At 41.8% G+C, this 20,490-nt stretch overlaps 1 protein-coding gene across 1 annotated transcript in view; it reads right to left on the reverse strand.

Moving 5' to 3' along the window:
• Positions 1-3,036: 3,036 nt before the first annotated feature.
• CHRM5 (cholinergic receptor muscarinic 5) overlaps positions 3,037-20,490 on the reverse strand; it is a 253,666-nt gene continuing 236,212 nt past the window's right edge. Inside the window, exon 2 of the mRNA XM_040333888.1 lies at positions 3,037-5,215. Within this exon, the coding sequence (XP_040189822.1) occupies positions 3,585-5,165 (1,581 nt within the window). The 5' untranslated portion in view covers positions 5,166-5,215 and the 3' untranslated portion in view covers positions 3,037-3,584. The remainder of the gene's footprint in view (positions 5,216-20,490) is intronic.

A 20,490-nucleotide genomic window follows, 5' to 3' on the forward strand; every position in this document is an offset into this window, starting at 1 on the left:
GTCCTCTTTTATTGTGACAGTGCTGATGATTGGTGACTAGCCCAGTGCTGCCATCTGAATGGAGCAGCAGGGGACTAAAGAAGAGGTAAGTATGTGCTGCTAGAGTGGTGAGATTTAAAGTAGGCATGTTGTTTTGCTCTACACGAGCAATTTACAGGCTTGCTTTAACACACATTTGGCTTGTCAGAACAAAAATATGGGAACTGCCATTTCTGATTTGTAGTTTCAGGCTCTTGGGTTTTCATCTGTATCCTTGCTTCGCTGTTTAATGGAGACATACAGAATTGGGCATCCAAACCAAATGGTTAAAGTTTGAAAAGTGCTTTAAATTGCTCACAAACCAAAAAATGTAAAACAGCCAATGTGTTTCAGGGGCTGCACCATTTATCCCCTTCATCAGGGCCTAGTAAAATGGTGATCTGTTTGATCTGGTTTACACTTTCCTTTTGGATTGCAATTATGAAAACTTCTTTGTGTTTGATCTTTTGACCAAGTATTGAAATCCCCACAGCTCTTCAACATTTCTTTCTAATTTTTAGTGAGTCACTGGCCTAAAACAAGCTTGTGCAGAGCAAGTGTCCAAAAAACTGATATGCACTTTTTTGTTTCAGGTCAGTGACTCACCAAAGCAAAAGCAAAGATAAGGATGACAGAGCCAGGGCTCATATCTCTAAAATATAAGTTAGCAATAGCATCACCGTAGTTTTTATTCAGGCAGGGCTGATTTGGCATTGAATGCCTCATGATACTATGTTACCGATGACATAATATATACTGTACATAATTCAGGGTATGGCATGACATTGGAAATAAAAAAACACAACCCATAGCTGACAATTCACCAATTCAAATTGACAACAATATAGACTAAATCATTGATGTGGTTATTAGCATAAGGAAATTAAAGGGTTAGTTCAACTTTCTACAAAAAACGTAAAGGTGAACTAACTCACAATACCTTCCCCACACCCTCTGGTCCCTGATATACTTACCTTCTTCAATGATTATCTTCTGCTGCCCGCACCAGTTGGTGTAGTGGTTCGAGCATTTGAAAATGGTCATTGGTCAGTGGCATGTGACCATGCTGACTAATTGGAACCTTTCTGAGGCCTCTTTCTTTTAGAATGGCCTTCTGTAACAAAAGAAAGGGTGCAAAACAGTGCGGTTTTCAAATGCCCAGACCACTATATCAGCTACTGTGGGCAGTGAAAGACAATTATCAAAAGGAGGTAAGTAACTGTAAATAAATAAACAATTATACTCAAGCTGGACACTTTTTATACTTAAAGTGGTTGTAAACCCCATTCATGAGTTGCCATTTGAGACTCACAGTCGCAGTGCCCATTTGGATGAGGAGTGGCTATTTGATGATGGTACATCTTATATACACATTGAGGGAACAAATTAACCTTTTTAGGGAGTCCTTCCTGCCCTTTTATATAAGTAAGGAATGATTTTCTTCATGCGGTTTCTGTTCAGGATGTGTTTTTTTTTTTCCTGTTCTCCCCTTAATCCGGATGTCCAGAGATGTTTTTAAGATTTTGAGCTAGTAACAAGCAAGCCCTGAAGAAGCGGATACACAGACCGTAAAACATGTTGGCTACTCCAATGTAACATCTCTATTTGGATTTGTTTTACACATAATGTGATTTTATATGTAGGGATTTGTATGTTGTTTCCCTTCTGTCTTATGTCTCTATATGTGATTTTCTATTTTTCTAATAAATATTTTAAAATATATATATGTATTATTGTCTGTCTGGAGGAGACCATTTAGCCCCAAATTTTCTATATTTCCCTTTCCAATATTTACAATATGGGTTGGCACTCCAAGACAACACAATTTTATTCTTATTCTATGGGCCTGGACTATACAATTGCATTCTACTTCTGGCCTATTAAGGGAATTCCTTGGGGACCCCCAAGTCACTAGAACTAGTGTCTCCAATGGAAGACTTCCCCCCTATTATTTTATGGGGGACAACCTAACATTTGGGATTTTCTCTTACTTTCAATGTTAATAGTAAACAGGGCAAATAGAGAGGATGAATCTCCTTAACGGGGGCACAGATAGCAATAAAAACCGGCAGCTATTCTAATCCCTCTTCTCTCTATCCAAAACTAATAAAAAAAGTTTTGCCTTTAGTTATACGTAAAACAAGTCTGCTATATGGTTTAGTAAACACTTTATTTTTCTGATATCTATACTGTGTCTTTGTTTAATTCACATTTTGATGTGTGTTTAACCTAAAATTATACTCAAGCACACAGATGCAAGAAAATACCTACAAGAATTAACGAAGATGCAAATGCCAAGTGATACATTAATACAAGTTATGAGAAGTCTTTAAGTGAGGTTTCTTCTGATTATATTTTTAATCAAAGTAGATGTTACCAGACAAAATTACAGCAGTAGCACATGGCCTACTGAACTACAATTAGCTTTTCATCAACAGCTTCTGGACCACAAAATTTAACATGAAGACAGTGCTTTATGGTCACTTTGTTGCACAAAAGCCATCAACCTTAAATTCCATAGTTAAAGCAGCCTGACTAGTGGTGGCATCACTAATGTTTTACATTTTTTTATTTAACACCCGAATGAGTCTATTTAAGAAGCAGTTTAATGATCTTCAGTAATGGGCATGACAATGGACTAATGTGTTTCCTATGAGATTTTAAGTTCTTAGATCAAAAATGACTTTTAAGATCAACCACATTTTTCCAAAATCTTAGCATGACCAAGAAGATCTAAAATCAATAGATGGGAAAAATACATGTAAACATAAACAGGTAACAGTAAAACAACTTTACGGGAGTAATACATGACAGGTACAAATTTGTCACTTCTCACCATACGAGAAAACAGTAACAGTTTTATCTTTTGTTTCTTGCAATTATTTTTTCTTACAATTTAAGGACACTTCAGTCCTTAAACATTTTGACACTAATCTTCAAAGGCAATATATATATATATTATATATTATTTATATATTATATATATATATATATATATATATATAAATATACATTTTTACAAGAGCAATTCTCAGTGACTCAGCCATCTAGAACTGGCTGAGACTATATAACATCAAATATTCAGAAGTAATTATAACAAAAGCAGCATATCATGTATAGCACTCACAACAACTGGATTCCCACTGTTTGCACAGTAACATGATAACAGTTCATAGGCATTCTAACTATAAAAGGCTGGAGCTTTACGTCAAAAAAGCTCAGTTCATTTTCTGGTGCATGTATATATTCACTGTGATAAGTTCTCATAAAGCCAATGTCATGCAGCAGCTCTTATAACCACGTTATTTCAAAAGGCATTAAAAGACCTCTGGGCCTGCTTTGGCTAAGCAGTAATTCTTGTTCGGGTGTATTTTTTTTTTTCAACTTTACACCACGAACACATACACAGCACAGGCCAAACACAGCTGTAAGGTCAACAGTTAATGAAAAGGGGAAGTGGTAGTTGCAGAATTTGAAACTGCATTGTAGTGTCCCCATGCCTACTGCAGTCTTGACAGCACCATGGCCATTATTCTCACCATAATACTTCCTTGATTTAAACACATTCATGGCAGCTTGTTGTGGCTGGGTGGATGCTGCCCATACCAATATGGTTTATCTTCCACACTTTTTTTCTTCCAGCGGCAAAGCAACAACATTTTGAATGTCTTGCGGAAGGTTTTGTTGCACAGGGCATAGCAAATAGGGTTAACTGTGCTATTAACATAGCACAACCAGTAACCCAGATGCCAGAGAGTGGAGGGGATACAGTCAGAACAAAAAGTAGACACCAGAACCATGATGTTGTAAGGAGTCCAAGTGATGATAAAAGCTAGGAGAATAGCACTTAGTGTCTGTGCTGCTTTACGTTCCTTAATTAGAACCATCCTTTTGCGCTTCGTGATATGATTGCTGAAGCTGGGGTCCATGCTTCGCAAAGAGTGTCCTTTGGACATGGAGGAGCAAGGAGTGATTTTTACTTTTCTGCACCCATTATTCACTTCCTGAGAGCCATCGTCATTCACAACAATTCTAAACTTATAAGAGACACACTTTTGACTTTTCTGTGCATGAGCTTTATTTGGGGTTAAAAAGAATCTTTCACTATCATATTCATTAAGTGCTGCTTGCTCTTTTGTGAGAATATGTTTGGTTTCCTCTTCTTTCTGAGCTGCAGTTTGGTTCTTGTAGGCACCCTGGAAGACACCTTCCTTAGCTTGTTTGTCCTCATCATCTGAAGACGGGTAGCTGCTGCAGGTGGTCAGCTGGTCTTCCTTCGCCCACTCATTGGAAATATTGGGACTGTGGGAGTGGGAGATCTTGACGGTGGCAGATGTACTACGATTGGAGGATGACCAAGAGGCATGACAACGCTCTCTTTTGGTGAGAGTCTGCTGCTTGCAGCTAAAGCAGGATTTAAGCAGAGCCCCTTGTGGTCTCATCATTTCAAAATCTGCGACTGATTCAGAACCCTGCAGCTCAGCCAAATCTTTGGTGCGCTTTTCTGTCTCTTTATATATACGGCAGTACAGAATGGTCATCACTGACACTGGAATGTAAAAGGCAGCAATGGCCGTGCCGAAGGTAATTATTGGTTCATAAAGGAACTGTATTTGACATTCCTCTGCGGGCACTGTGCGTTCCCCTACAAAATACTGCCAACAGAGGATAGCTGGGGCCCACAAGATGAAAGAAATTAACCAGGCCAGTCCAATCATAATCCCAGCTCTCTTAGGTGTACGCTTTGCTCTGTACGTTAATGGTCTTGTTATAGAAAAATACCTGTCAAAACTAATGACCAGCAGGTTCATCACTGATGCATTACTTGCTACATAATCCAACGCAAGCCACAGATCACATGCCAGGCTGCCCAGGGACCATTGGCCAATCAAAATGTAGGATGTGTACAGATTCATTGAGAATATTCCAATGATGAGGTCCGCACAGGCCAGGCTAAGAAGGTAATAGTTATTAACAGTCTTCAGCTGACTGTTTACCTTGAATGACACCATAACAAGGATATTGCCTACAATTGTGATGAGACTAACTACGGCGCTGACTGTGGCAATTGTTATAACCTCCCACAGGTTGTGGGCTTTCAGATTTGTCCCATTAGTGGAGTTTAAAGTGGTGGAATTGGAATCCATAGTCCTCCTTATCTTAAAGATGTTGATACCAATGACCAAATAAGCAGGATCTGGAAAAAAAACAAAAAAACAGTTACATTAGTATTTGATGAATTTGTCATATTAGATAAAGAACAGGGAATGTATAAAAAAAATGTTAAAATTGATTCTGTAATATTGTAGCTAGTACTGTAATTGTGTGACTATATAGTGGGCACCATACAAAAAACCTGTGCTTATTTTACCAGTGCTTTTGTGCCTGATCTGCCACTGAAGTTCCCTGAAAATCCTACCTAAGTACTGACTTGCAAACCCAATTTTCTTTGGGTAAATGTATAATACGGGTTTCCTTTTAATAACCACATCTTGAAAACAAGTCAGAAGGTACAGCCAATGGTGTTTATTGACTAAAGGCAAATAGGCTGTGCACTTTGCAAAGTAGTACAGTTGTCCCACAGCTTAGTAAATGAGGTAAAGCTTCAATTTGCAAAGAATACCCAATCACATTCAAGGAAAATAAAAAACAGCATTTTGCTTGCACGTGATTGGATGATGGAAGTCAGCAGAGGTTTTGCTCATTTACTAAGCTCTAGAGCAGTGATGGTGAACCTTGGCACCCCAGATGTTTTGGAACTACATTTCCCATGATGCTCCTGCACTCTGCAGTGTCGATGAACATCATGGAAAATGTAGTTCCAAAACATCTGTGGTGCCAAGGTTCAGCATCACTGCTCTAGAGCAACTAATTTTTCAGAGTCCAACTGTGGATAAAGTCTGATTGCCTTTAGTAAATCAAACCCAATGTGTTTGCCATGCCTGAAGGCTATCAGTCTGGCACCCACACTGTCATTTTAATCCACAATCTTTGTAACTATTGCCATGTATTTTCTCCTACCACTAACAGTTCAAGCCCTGATGAAAGGGAATTTGTGAGCCTCCAAAGCACACTGTGGCTGTACATACTGACTTGTTATCATGATTGATTTATTTTTACGGGACCATTTATAAACATGTTGTGCTCTCTGACTTTTGTCAAATCATTCCAGGACCCATAGGGCTACCCTGTTTGTTAGAGAGCTGCCTCTCAAGACTAGCAATTGCATCAGGTCACATTTACAGTGCACCCAAAAAGTATTCACAGCGCTTAACTTTTTCCACATTTTGTTATGTTACAGCCTTATTCCAAATTGGACTAAATTCATAAATTAATTCTTTTTCTAAAAATTCTACAAACAATACACCATAATGACAACGTGAAAGAAGTTTGCTTGAAATCTTTGCAAATTTAATAAAAATAAAAAATGAAAAATTCAATGTACATAAGTATTTATAGCCTTTGCCATGACACTCAAAATTGATCTCAGGTGCATCCTGTTTCCACTGATCATCATTGAGATGTTTCTACAACCTGATTGGAGTCCACCCATGGTAAAATTAAGTTGATTGGATATGATTTGGAAAGACACACACCTCCCTATATAAGGTCCCACAGTTACCAGTACATGTCAGAGCACAAACCAAGCCACAAAGTTCAAGGAATTGTCTGTGGACCTCCAAGAAAGGATTGTATCGAGGCACAGATCTAGGGAAGGGTACAGAAAAACAAAAACAAAATTGTTGAAGCATTGAAGGTCCCAATGAGCACAGTGGAACAACCAGTACTCTTCTTAGAATGGGCCACCCAGCCAAACTGAGTGATCGGGGGATAAAGGCCTTAGTCAGTGTCATGAAAATGTTATGAAGATGTATTTAATATGTATTGTCATAGTGTCGCCAAGTGTTAGTTATCCCGCAACCCGCTCTAAAGAGCTGGCTGGGGCAGACTGACGCCGATTGAGACAAACTTCATGAGGTTGGCGAAACGTGTTTGCGGAGTGGGGATATGTCTGCTGGTGAAAGGGCCTCTGTGTGATGCACAGACATTCGCCTGGGGGGGATGTGTCCACTCTGCAAACGCATTATCGGTTTAGCGGAAGTGTGCTCTTGTCACCTCTGTATGCCTGATCAACATAAAGGTGGTGCCATGGACGTAAACCTGCAGATAAGCTCCCCTCATCAGGAACTGTGTTCATTGGTTGATGTAGTATTCATGTTGTCGTATGTATTTAACTAACCCTGTCGGAAGGGTTTCCTATATTGTCACATCCTGTGTTTATTAAATCCCTATATGGTCATTTCCTGTGTGGAGGTCACATGCTGTGACATCACTTCCTGTTGGTAATTTATTTTGTGATGTTGGAATAAAATAGTGAGACACAGGGCTCCCAGGGGGAGTCATGCTAAGGAGCTGAGAACTTAAGGATGGTGATGTCTGTTTATAGTGGATTTTTAGGTAAGATGCATTATATCATTAAGAGGAAATGTGTGCTTATTAGCACAGGAGATTGGTTGTGCGTTCTGCGTACAGCCTAATTTCGTTGACAGTCAGGAAGGTGACCAAAAACCCATAATTTCTTTGTGGGGAGAGGAGAACCTTCCAGAAGAACAACCATCTCTGAAGCATCCCACCAATTAGGCCTGTATGGTAGAGTGGCCAGATGGAAGCCACTCCTCTGTAAAAGGCACATAACAGCCCGTCTGGAGTTTGCCAAAAGGCACCTGAAGGACTCAGACCAAGAGAAACAAAATTCTCTGCTCTGATGAAGCAAAGATACTCTTTGGCCTGAATGGCAAGCAACATGTCTGGAGGAAACCAAGCACCGCTCATCACCTGGCCAATACCATCCCTACAGTGAAGCATGGAGCTGGCAGCATCATGCTGTGGGGATGTTTTTCAGCAGCAGTCTAGTCAGGATTGAGGGGAAGATGAATACAGCAATGTACAGAGACATCCTTAATGAAAACCTGAACCAGAGAGCTCTGGACCTCAGCCTGGGGCGAAGGTTCATCTTCCGACAGGACAACGATCCTAAGCACACAGCCAAGATAACAAAGGAGTGGCTACGGAACAACTCTGTGAATGTCCTTGAGTGGCCCAGCCAGAGCCCAGACTTGAACCCAATTGAACATCTCTGGAGAGAGCTGAAAATGGCTGTGCATTGACACTCCCCATCCAACCTGAGCTTGAGAGGTCCTGCAAAGAAGAATGAGAGAAACTGCCAAAAAATAGGTGTGCCAAGCTTGCACAGTATAGCATTATACTCAAAAAGACTTGCGGCTATAATTGGTACCAAAGGTGCTTCAACAAAGTATTAAGCAAAGGCTGTGAATACATGTAATATTTCTTACATGTATTCTTAATAGATTTGCAAAGATTTCAAACTTTTTTCACATTGTCATTATAGGGTATTGTTTGTAGAATTTTAAGGAAAATAATGAATTTAATCTATTTTGGAATAAGGCTGTAACATAACAAAATGTGTAAAAAGTGAAGGAATACCGGATGCACTGTATCACTGAATTCAGTGTTCCTTCAACAGCATTTATGTGATATAATAGCAGATTCTGAATAGTACTGTAAAGTCACCTAGGCTTGTTTTATTATATAAATGTGCAGTTCTTATATTATCAGAAAAGTAAGAGTAAATTCAATAGAAGCTAACACAGGGATTGCCCTCTGCTGGTTGGTAGTGGTACTCAGTTTCAGCAGATTAGGAATTTCTGACACAGATTTTTAACCACTAAAGGACCGGAAGGATTTGTCCCCTTAAAGACCAGGATTTTTTTTGCGATACAGCACTTTGTCGATTTAACTGACAAGTCGTGCAACATTGTACCCAAACAAAATGTATGTCCTTCTTTCTATTGGTGGTATTTGATCACCTCTGCGATTATTATTTTTTGCGCTATAAACAAAAAAAGAGCACCAATTTTGAAAAGAAAAAACACAATATTTTTTACTTTTTGCTATAATAAATATCCAAAAAGCAAATAAAACAAAACAAAATTCTTCATCAGTTTAGGCCAGGGGTAGGCAACCTGGGGCCCTCCAGCTGTTGTGGAACTACATTTTCCATGAGGCATTGCAAGGCTGGCAGTTACAATTACTCCCAGAGGCATGATGGGACATTCATGAATGAATTCATGAGGGTGGGAGTCCCTTCCGCCACCTGCCGAAGTGATCAAGTGGCTAATTAGCCACTCAGATCACTTCTACCTTATAGGGAATCACTGGCTGCAAACGTACATAACAAAATGATGCCCATAGGTGCAGGCATCTTTCCGGTATAACCACTGAAACTAGAGGAGGTCCATAGACCTCCTCCCGGCAGGAAGTGGTTAAATGTGAATATGTAGAATCACCTAGGAAGCAGAGAAAGAATTATTTAAAGATATGAAGAAAAGAAAAAGCTCCAGGCATGCACATTTTCTGAAGTGCTCTTTTTTTGAGACTGTGAAACAGATAAGGCTTAAAGGTCAACATAATCCCAAAATATGGTAAAGCACTAAGCATTGAAGTTCTAATTTCTTCTCACCTTCCTTTACATCCTATTACATAATCCGATACATCTGGCAGAGTACAAAAGCCCTAAGTCTTTACTGACAGCTTACTCACAGCTTGGAGAAAGTGGCTATTCTGCTAATTAAAGATGACATCTACGCCCATTTACTGTAAGCATCGAATGACCTTAGAAAACATTATGAACTTTTTTTTTTGATGTATGCTAACAAAACATAATTGACCACCTATTAAATGCAAATCTTCATTTAAAAACATTTACACTGTTAGAACAAAGTTTTTATTCCTGACTAATTCCTGCCTCTCCAACTCACCTTGTATTGATAAAAACACAAGGCTGTTTCTGAATGGCAGAGGAGCCATATGACTGACTCTGTTGTCCATGCAGGAAGACAGCACTGCTTATTAAATGCAGCAAGGACTGAGGCCTCGTACACACCACCCAACATGTCCGATGAAAACGGTCCGCGGACATGTCTGCTGGGATCATTTGGTCTGATGTGTGTACACACCATCAGACCAAATTCCCCGCGGACAGAATACGCGGTGACGTGGCGGCGACGATGATGCCGCGACGTGCGCACACCAGGAAGTTCAATGCTTCCACGCATGCGTCGAATCACTTCGACGCCATGCGCGGGTTCTCGGGCCAGCGGACATGTCCGATGAGTCGTACTGACCATCGGACATGTCCGACGGACAGGCTTCCAGCGGACATGTTTCTTAGCATGCTAAGAAACATTTGTCCGCTGGAAACCTGTCCACTAGGCCGGGAAACTGTCCGGTCGGCCCTACACACGACCAAACATGTGCTCGGAAACTGGTCCGACGGACCAGTTTCAGCAGACATGTTCGGTCGTGTGTACAAGGCCTAAGTATTACAGAGTCTGCAGCAGCCAAACCATTCTACAATGGTAAGTGTTCTTTTTTTTTTCAAGCTGGCCCAAAAAAATCTATTTAAAGCAGGAGTTCACCCGAAGTTTTTTTTTTAACATTAGATTTAGGCTAGTTATGCGAAGCAGAATCGGGTGTTTATTTTAAAATAAATTCAGTACTTACCGTTTTAGAGATAGATGTTCTCCATGGCTTCCGGGTATGATCTTCGGGAATGGGCGTTCCTATTTGATTGACAGCCTTCCGACGGTCGCATACATCGCGTCACGAGTTGCTGAAAGAAGCCGAACGGCTACTTTCGGGAACTCGTGACGCGCTGTATGCGACCGTCGGAAGGCTGTCAATCAAGTAGGAACGCCCAGTCCCGCAGCCCATACCCGGAAGCGGCGGGAGAACATCGATCTCTAAAACGGTAAGTACAGCATTGATTTTAAAATAAACACCCGATTCTGCTTCGCATACTTAGCCTCAATCTAATGTTAAAAAATTATTTTTTGGGTGAACCTCCACTTTAAAGTGAGAGGAAAGCTGGAGTTCTGATTTAAGGTGTCTCAAGGTGTTAATATAAATACTGTATTAACTTCTTTGGATCGGAAGGAAGGAGTGCCCGGTGGCCAGAGAAATGCAATTTCTACAGTATGGTTGATACGTGTTTATTAAAAGTAGTAACATGTAAATCAAGCCATTGTGTTTCGAAATGTGTTTGCTTGATGTACATGATGATGTTACTACTTTTAATAAACGCCTATGAACCATACTATAGAATTTGCATTTCTCTGGACACCGTGCACTCCTTCCTTCCCATCCAAGTCTACATGCTGAAATGAACATAAGGTCGTACATAAAAAGTAGCAGCCCAAACCCTAAGACGATCCACCACCACCATCCACCATCAGACAACCCACTGTAAGAAATGTCTTCCTATCTGCCCACACAAACACCCACCCATGACCAGTGACTGATCCAGTCAATCCAACAAGGTCTCCAACACAAACCAGATGTATTATCTTCCTGACACTCATTGGAACTGAAGAAGTGGCTTGGACAATTTACAAAACCTCTTCAACTTTACAGAATAAGTCAAGTTGAATGTGGCTAACTACTACTAGCTATATCATGACCTGGATAAAGGAAAACCTTCACAGACAGCATAGCAAGACCTTTCCCTAGTTGGTGTTAATTGTGTGGACTTGTTCTTCTGAGTTTGTGCAGTTTCTGCATGCAACAGTTCTGTCAGGCCGCGTGCACACAACCGGTCCATCCGATGAGAATGGTCCGACGGACCGTTTTCATCGGTTCACCGCTGAAGCAGACTGATGGTCTGATGTGCGTACACACCATCAGTTCAAAAACCGATCGTGTCAGAACGCGGTGACGTAAAACACACGACGTGCTGAAAAAAACGAAGTTCAATGCTTCCAAGCATGCGTCGACTTGATTCTGAGCATGCGCAGGTTTTGAACCGATGCTTTTGTGTGTACTAACCATCGGTTTTGACCGATGGTCAGCCGTCCATTGGTTCGATTTTAAAGCAAGTTCTCTAATTTTTGTCCGAAGGACAACAGACCGATGGGCCATACACACGGTCGGTTTGGACCGATGAAACTGAACTGAACTTCTGAAAACTGAAAGTCCGTTTTCATCGATTTGGACCGGTCGTGTGTACGCGGCCTCAGAGTTTCAACAGATTCAAATACATCATTCAGACCTGTACAAAAATCAGTTGCACATTCCAAAATGTTTGCACTACAAAGAGTCAGACATATCTACAACACTCTTTATGAATTCCCTCGTTTGAGTACTTGAAAATATGGACAACCTGGTTGCAGCACGATCACCCAATCATCAATACTGATAGCATCTCTTATATATATTCCTGAAGAACATATCAGTTTAAGAGTACTGTTTTTATTATACTTAGCTATTGTGTGTCTTGCTCACATATTTCTCTTTCTCCAACCCTCTTTACTATGTTTGAGAAGGTATTACTAAACACGTACATGCCACCCACGTGTCTGTATTCATGCTATATTGCAGCAGGAAGCAAATAAACTTTATATGTGCAGATAAACTTGGCAACTAATTAAACCACAACACATTCAACACAAATTTGGCAATTAAAACTGTAGTAACAAAACCATCAATGCGAGATTAACATCAGGTAATTACACATTTAGTATTCAAAATGCTTCTCCTTTTTTACTTTCTTTTTCTTAACTTCCCCCCTTTCTACACACAAACATACATACATAAATTGATAGATGAATAGTAAATGGCTGCTTTATCGCTAAAATTGAATTAATTTTATTAATATAAAGACTGATAAGTTCAGCCCTGTACAGAGTACACAGAGGGCCAGATTCTCATAGAATCGGCGTTGGCATAGTGTAAGCCATTTACACTAAGCCACCGCAACTTACTGGAGCAAGTGCCGTATTCTCCAAGCACTTGCTCCATAATTTGCGGCGGCGTAGTGTAAATGGCCCGGCGTATGGCTGTGTAATTCAAAGAGGGCGGCTTGTATTCAAATTAAGTGCGCCCCCGCGACGATCGAACTGCGCATGCGCGGGGCGGAAAAATAGCCCAGTGCGCATGCTCCAGCTCACGACGGAAAACGTCTATGACGCCGACGTGAGCGTCATTGACGTAAAGTCGTATTCGTGAACGACTTAGGAAAACTATGTAACCGACGGAAAAAGCCGATGCGGACCCGACGCCATACTTAACATGGCATACGGCGGACTGGCGTAAGGTTACCCCTCATATAGCAGGGGTAACCTTACGCTTACGGAAACGACGTACGCGACGACTAAGGGATGCAAATTCGTTTGGGAATCGGCGTATCAGGCTCATTTGCATAGTCAAATGAGAACTGAACGTAATCGCCACCTAGCGGCCGGCGTCGCATTACATCTAAGATCCGACGGTGTAAGTGACTTACACCTGTCGGATCTTGGCCGTATCTATGCGAAAATGATTCTAGGAATCACTCGCATAGATACCCGGGGCCAAAAACAGAGATTCGACGGTGTTTCCTGAGTTACACCGTCGTAACTCTTTTGAGAATCTGGCCCTGAATCCTTATTATCATTCCAGTCCCACTAATTACAATGGTCCAAAAGACTTAATACAACCCAAACCAATACTTACATCTCAACTTTACCACAAAACATCTATTTTCCTTCATATTGAGCAGTCATTGTCAACCAGGGTTCCATGGATTGTTATGGTTCCTCCGGAAGTTTCCAGGGGTTCCTTGCGCAACGAGCAACTTCTGCCTCTTAGATGAGTAACCACTGGCAACAATTATGTTTCTAACGATCTATAAGAGGGGAGTCCTCCCAATGACCCCAGACGTAAGTAGAATGCCTCCTAGTAATAATCGTACTAATGCACTATGAGCTGTGGATATTGTAATTGTTAGCAAGGGTTTCCTGAGTCCAGAAAGATATTTCAAGAGTTCCCCATATTGCAAAGGTTGAGAAAACTGACCTACACACTGGATTTTGGGTATTTTAATGCTTTGATTGAACCTGAAAAGAACTCAGCTAGAATCCATGCTTGACTTTCATTGGCACCTCATAGAAATGGCATAATGAGAGAAAGTGGCCTATTGGAAACAACAAGTTCAGTACATCCTATACATATGCATTATACAATACATTAGCTGCTTTCTGTGATTTTTGTGACCCTTATCTCTGTAATGTATTACTATAGGTTTTCACTGTTGACCTTTAGTGTTATCTTCTACATATAAAGGTTCATGTTCATTTTAGATGTCACCATATTGGCAATATGTGCCTTTTACTCAAACCCTGGGAGTTATAGGAATAATTTCCTTCCACGCTCTGTTCATTAATTATGCATCATTTACAGAGAAAGCAAGCAGAAAAAGCAAAGTAAACTGTTATCTTGTGACAATAAAGGGTAAATGATCCATACAAAATGGAATACCAACTTAATGCAAAGATAACATGCTGACCAAGGATGATACGTTGTCTAGTGTCATGAAAAATTACCTTATTTACATTGGAGATAACTGTGAATGAGGATTCGCTATATTATAAGTTGTGTGAGTCATAGTTCAAAGTAACATCTCGCACAGCTGAATATGCACCACCTGTTGTTTCCGTCATATATGGCTCTATATTACACGAAATTAGAAAGTAATAGGTCAAAAAGTACCGGTACTTATGGTCTTCCTCTTCTCCTGTAAAAGTACATATTATAGTTAAAGAATGTACCATAGCTATTACCAGATAGCCTCCCATTATCTCTGCTTAGTCACAGCTAAAGGCAAAAGATACTTAGCCCTGCGTCATACAAAGTATATTTCCTTTTTTTATTACATACAGTATCTCACAAAAGTGAGTACACCCCCTCACATTTTTGTAAATTATATCTTTTTATGTGACAACACTGAAGAAATCCACTTTGCTACAATGTAAAGTAGTGAGTGTACAGCTTGTATAACAGTGTCAATTTGCTGTTTCCCAACATAACTCAACACACAGCCATTACTGTCTAAACCGCTGGCAACAAATGTCAGTATGCCCCTAAGTGAAAATGTCCAAATTGGGTCCAATTAGCCATTTTCCCTCCCCGGTCTAATGTGACTTGTAGGGCCCCATACAGGCGAGCGGACTGTCCGCTGAAATCGGTCCGCCGGACCGTTTTCAGCAGACATGTCCGCCCGGAGATTTCTGTCTGATGGTTGTACACACCATCAGACAGAAATCCGCGCGGACAGACAGCGCGGTGACGTGGCCGAGCCGTCGCTGCGACAATGACGCGGCGACGTGCGTGACCCTGGAAACGGGACATTTGTCCGGTCGGCCGTACAGACGACCAAACATGTCTGCTGAAACTGGTCAGCGGACCAGTTTCAGCAGACATGTTCGGTCGTCTGTACGAGGCCTTAGTGTTACATGGTCTCAGGTGTGAATGGGGAGCAGGTGTGTTAAATTTGGTGTTATCGCTCTCACTCTCTCATACTGGTCACTTGAAGTTCAACATGACACCTCATGGTAAAGAACTCTCTGAGGATCTGAAAAAAAAAAATTGTTGCTCTACATAAAGATGGCCTAGGCTATAAGAAGATTGCCAAGACCCTGAAACTGAGCTGCAGTGCAGTGGCCAACCCAGTCTAGCAGCAAGCTGGCCGACATAGACTTGACAGGCTGTCTGAAGCAGAGCTGGATGCTGCACCTCTCCCTCCTGCGTAAACTAAAATTCCGGGAGGGATGCACAGCAACTGGACAGACTCATCCGTAAGGGGCCTAAAAATGCACTAGTATAGAAGCTGGATAAAAAAAAGTTAAAAAGTAATTTTTTTATGAAGGTCTGTAGATCAGACAAAAACAGGGACAACTAAGGAGGAAAGAGAGACAGGCCCTATAAGGGTTTTTTCACACAGGCTATCTGATAAGATCCACCTGTCAGTTCTTCAGGCAGTCCTGGTCGAAAGGTCTATGCATTCCTATGGACTGGCAGGTGTAAACTGACCTGTGTCCATTTACACTAGCCTAATTCCTCCTATCAGGCCTGCTAAAAAATGGAGGACTGCATCCTTTTCCATTTGGGTGAACCAGATCGGAGGCATCCACTAGTAAACGTACAGAGGAGTCTATTTACTTACACCTGTCCATAGAGCAGAGTGGGATCTGTCCATATTCACCCCGATAAAACAATCACGGACTTGTTATCCACCCCGCTCTGCTCAGATCAGGAGGGAATGCTGATCAGAATGAAAGGCGTCTGTGTTGAAAAATATATAAAAAACAAAGGGCCAGATTCTCAGAGACTTACGTCGGCGTATAAATTACGCTAAGATACGAGCGGCGTAAGTCTCCTACGCCGTCGTATCTTAAGGTGCATATTTACGCTGGCTGCTAGGTGGCGCTTCCGTTGAGATTGGCGTAGAATATGCAAATGACTAGATACGCCGATTCACGAACGTACGTGCGCCCATCGCAATTAGTTACGCCGTTTACGTTAGAGATACACCCGCGTAAAGATAAAGCTGGTCTCTAGGTGGCGCATCCCATGCAAAGTATGGACGTCGGAACAGGTCTATCTTTTTACGTCGTTTGCGTAAGTCGTACGCGAATAGGGCTGTGCGTAAATTACGTTCACGTCACAGGCATTGAGCCGACATATTTTTGGGCGTAATTACGACGTGATACTGAGCATGCGCGCGCATGCGCCGTTCGTTCGGCCATGCATCTACATGGGGTCAAGCCTCATTTAAATACAACATGCCCCCTACAGCCTACTTTGAATTACGCGCGCTTACGCAGGCCCATTTACGCTATGCCGCCGTAACTTAGGAGGCAAGTGCTTTGTGAATACAGCACTTGCCTCTCTAAGTTGCAGCGGCGTAGCGTAAATATGGTACGCTACGCCCACGCAACGTAGATCGGCCGTACCTGAATCTAGGCCAAAATACTTATTCTGGGTACATTCAAACCTGTACTGCAATGCAGTGCATAAATACACTACATTACAATACAGTTCCAATCATACAATAAATCAGTTCATCCTGTGGTATGGTGCTTAACGAGTTGTGCGGAGCAAAGTTCCCCGAAACCTCACGTCATGCATGATGCCATTTTCCCCCGAAGGCAGTACCAAAACACATTACTGAACTACCGGTGCAATGTCTGATGTGCTGTGCCTGGTCCCACACGCCCTACAAGACACTACAACTAAAAACAAAGCATGCATCATTCCAAACATTTCAAACACAATTTAATAAAAACGGGTAAGGTAAAGGGGTAAGGGAGGGGGAAAAAATTCACAGCCCCGAAGCTTTATTGAAAGGACAGAGACACAAAGGGGAGAGTGGGGGAAATCTTCAGACATCCTCGTCCTCCTTGAAGTCCATCAGGTTATAGTTTCTGAGCAGACTGTGGTCCAGTCTGCAACAGTCCTCAATGGACATCCTCTCCCTCTGGTGGATGAGGAGCTTTCTGGCGCACCATAAAGCGTTCTTAATCACTTAAGCCCCGGACCATTTTGTTGCTAACGGACCAGGCCCCTTTTTGCGATTCTGCACTGCGTCGCTTTAACTGACAATTGCGCGGTCGTGCGACGTGGCTCCCAAACAAAATTGATGTACTCTTTTCCCCCCACAAATAGAGCTTTCTTTTGGTGGTATTTGATCACCTCTGCAGTTTTTATTTTTTGCACTATAAACAAAAATAGAGTGACAATTTTGAAAAAAAACCAATATTTTTTACTTTTTGTTATAATAAATATCCCCCAAAAATATATAAAAAAAACATATTTTTCCTCAGTTTAGGCCGATACGTTTTCTTCTACATATTTTGGTAAAAAAATCGCAATAAGCGTTTATTGATTGGTTTGCAAAATAAGGGATAGTCTTATGGCATTTTTAATAAAAATTTTTTACTAGTAATGGCGGCGATCAGCGATTTTTGTCGTGACTGTGACATTATGGCGGACACATCGGACACTTTTGACACTATTTTGGAACCATTGTAATTTTTACAGCGATCAGTGCTATAAAAATGCACTGATTATTGTGAAGATGACACTGGCAGTGAAGGGGTTAACCTGTAGGGGACGCTGAAGGGGTTAAGTGTGACCTAATGAGTAATTATTACTGTGTGGGGGCGTGTCACGTCACTGATCGTCATTCCCTATGACAGGGAACAGACGATCAGTGACAGTCTGACTAGGAAGCACAGGGAGAGGTTACACTTCTTCATCTCTTTGCGGGACACTGGCCTGCGATCGGGTCCACAGAGTACCCAATAGGGTCACGAGCGCGACCATGGCTGTGCATATTAAAGGGGATGTACCTGTACGCCAATATGCGCAGCCGTACCATTCTGCCGACGTACTTGCCGTACACGTACACTTGCCGACTGCGTGTGGCAGTTGGCAAGTGGTTAAAGAAACACATTACCTGCCAGGCACTATCAATGTCCTCCTGAGCAAAAGTCCCACAGAATAGTCCATTCAGCACACCAAAGTGTGTGAAGGCTGTCTGTGGCACAAAGTCCTCAACAAGTCATGTGCAAAGGGGCACTCCCAGAAAATGTGCAGCGCAGTTTCCTCCTTGATGATGCACAAGTGGCAATGACGGTAACTGCACATGATTTTGATACGTATAAATGTTCTGAGTGCAACCCCTTTTGGATCGCCATCCATGCCAGATTTTTGTGCCTGTTGGTGAGTCTCTTTGAAGAAACATTCCTCCAGACTACCTTGCTAGTGGCTGATTGTAGGATTGGAACATGCTATGTATTAGGGCTGTTTAGGTAATGGGTAACTCTGCAGTAAAAATGCAGATTGTTGCCTCTGGTGCAGTGCAATATTTTTGTACTTAGCTTAGGGTTAGCTTGCTTAGGGCATAATCTAAATTTAGGGCTTAGGGTTAACTTAGTATAAGTTTGCTTAGGGTATAATCTAAATTTAGGGCTGTATATATGTCAGCCCCTCCCCCCCCCACACATGTATATATGCCAGCCCCATCACACCTGTATAAATGCCAGCCCCATCACACCTGTATATATGGCAACACCCCAAACGTGTATATATATGTCAGCCCCCACATACACAAACCTGTACACACACAAGTCTCTGGCCCCTCCCTGTACACAAACAGCCCCCTCCCTTTCCTTCACAGCCCCTACTTGTAAAGGAAATCTTCCTACCTAGTTCCAGCTTGTTTTTACGAAGCTGACATTTTGCTGACACAGAGGAACACAGTACAGGCAGCTCACACGAGGGGTGCACATGCATATAGTAGCCAGAGGTGGCAGTAAAGAGCTTGATGTCTGAGCTCAATGACACGTTGTTTCTATAGATTGTTTCTATAGTGCACAATACTGCTCCCCTTCACCCGTTCTGCCTGGGCGGGCCCCTTACAGTTGTATCTGATGTACCCCCCTGATGGCGGCCCTGAAGGTGAATGAGAATCAGGAACCATGAGAGGGAGGTCTTGCCACGTCAGTCTTCATTAAACTTCCAGGTTCCAACTTGAATTGAAGGATAGCTTTTGGGAGGGCCCTTAAAAATAGTGTGGTTCACTAATCTGTCTTAAATATTTGATTACTTCTTAAAAGTATAAAAAAACATGTATTATTAGTGATTCTTAAAGGAACACTAAAGGTTTGCTTTTTATTAGATCAATTGATTGCTGTAAGCTAGAGCATTTAAATATCACTTACCTCGTTTTTCCTTTTGACCTCCAAAATACAGTAATCCAGGTTTGAAAATGCCATTTCCTGTCTCTCCTCTTCTTGCTTTCCACCAGCATCTGAACCGTTTTGCATGGTGGAAAGCAGAATGTGCTCACCCCTTCCCTATAACTACAGCCCTGCGTGAAGATGCTCTCTTATCCCTCACAGGCATGGAGGCTAAGCCTAATGGGAACTGTAGTTCCCATTAGGCCGTGATGTAGCAAGAATTAATACGCATCGCAAACCAGGAAGTCAGTGAGAATAATGATTCAGGAGTGACGGAGGTGAATAAAACAGCTAGATTTCAACAGGTATCAAACTAGTTATAGTGCAAAACATTACTTTTTACTTTATCAGCTACTGTCAGACATTAATTTAAGAGGAAAATATTTGTGTCTTTACAACCCCTTTAAGGACCAGAATTCTGGGAATTAATATTGTAAATCCTTTACCTTTTGTTAGAACTAATTGCATTTTCTGTTACCGGTAAATTCTCACTGTACACATTATTGGCCCAGATTCAAGAAGCAATTGCGCCTGTGTAACCATAGGTTACACGGCGCAATTGCTTACTTGCTCCGGCGTAGCGAATGCTCCTGATTCAGGAACATCGCTACGCCGACTGCAGCCTAAAATCTGCGTGGCATAAGGCTCTTATGCCACGCAGATTTTAGGCTGCATTCTAGCGATGACCGCTAGGGGGCGATCCCATTGTGATCTGTGTATAGTATGCAAATTGCATACTAACACCGATTCACAACGTTGCGCGAGCCCTGCGTACGCAAATTACGTAGTTTGCGTACGTCGGGTTTCGCGTAACTTTACACATCCTAATAGCAGG

Source organism: Rana temporaria, chromosome 13 (genome assembly GCF_905171775.1).
Source record: "Rana temporaria chromosome 13, aRanTem1.1, whole genome shotgun sequence".
Taxonomy (NCBI): domain Eukaryota; kingdom Metazoa; phylum Chordata; class Amphibia; order Anura; family Ranidae; genus Rana; species Rana temporaria.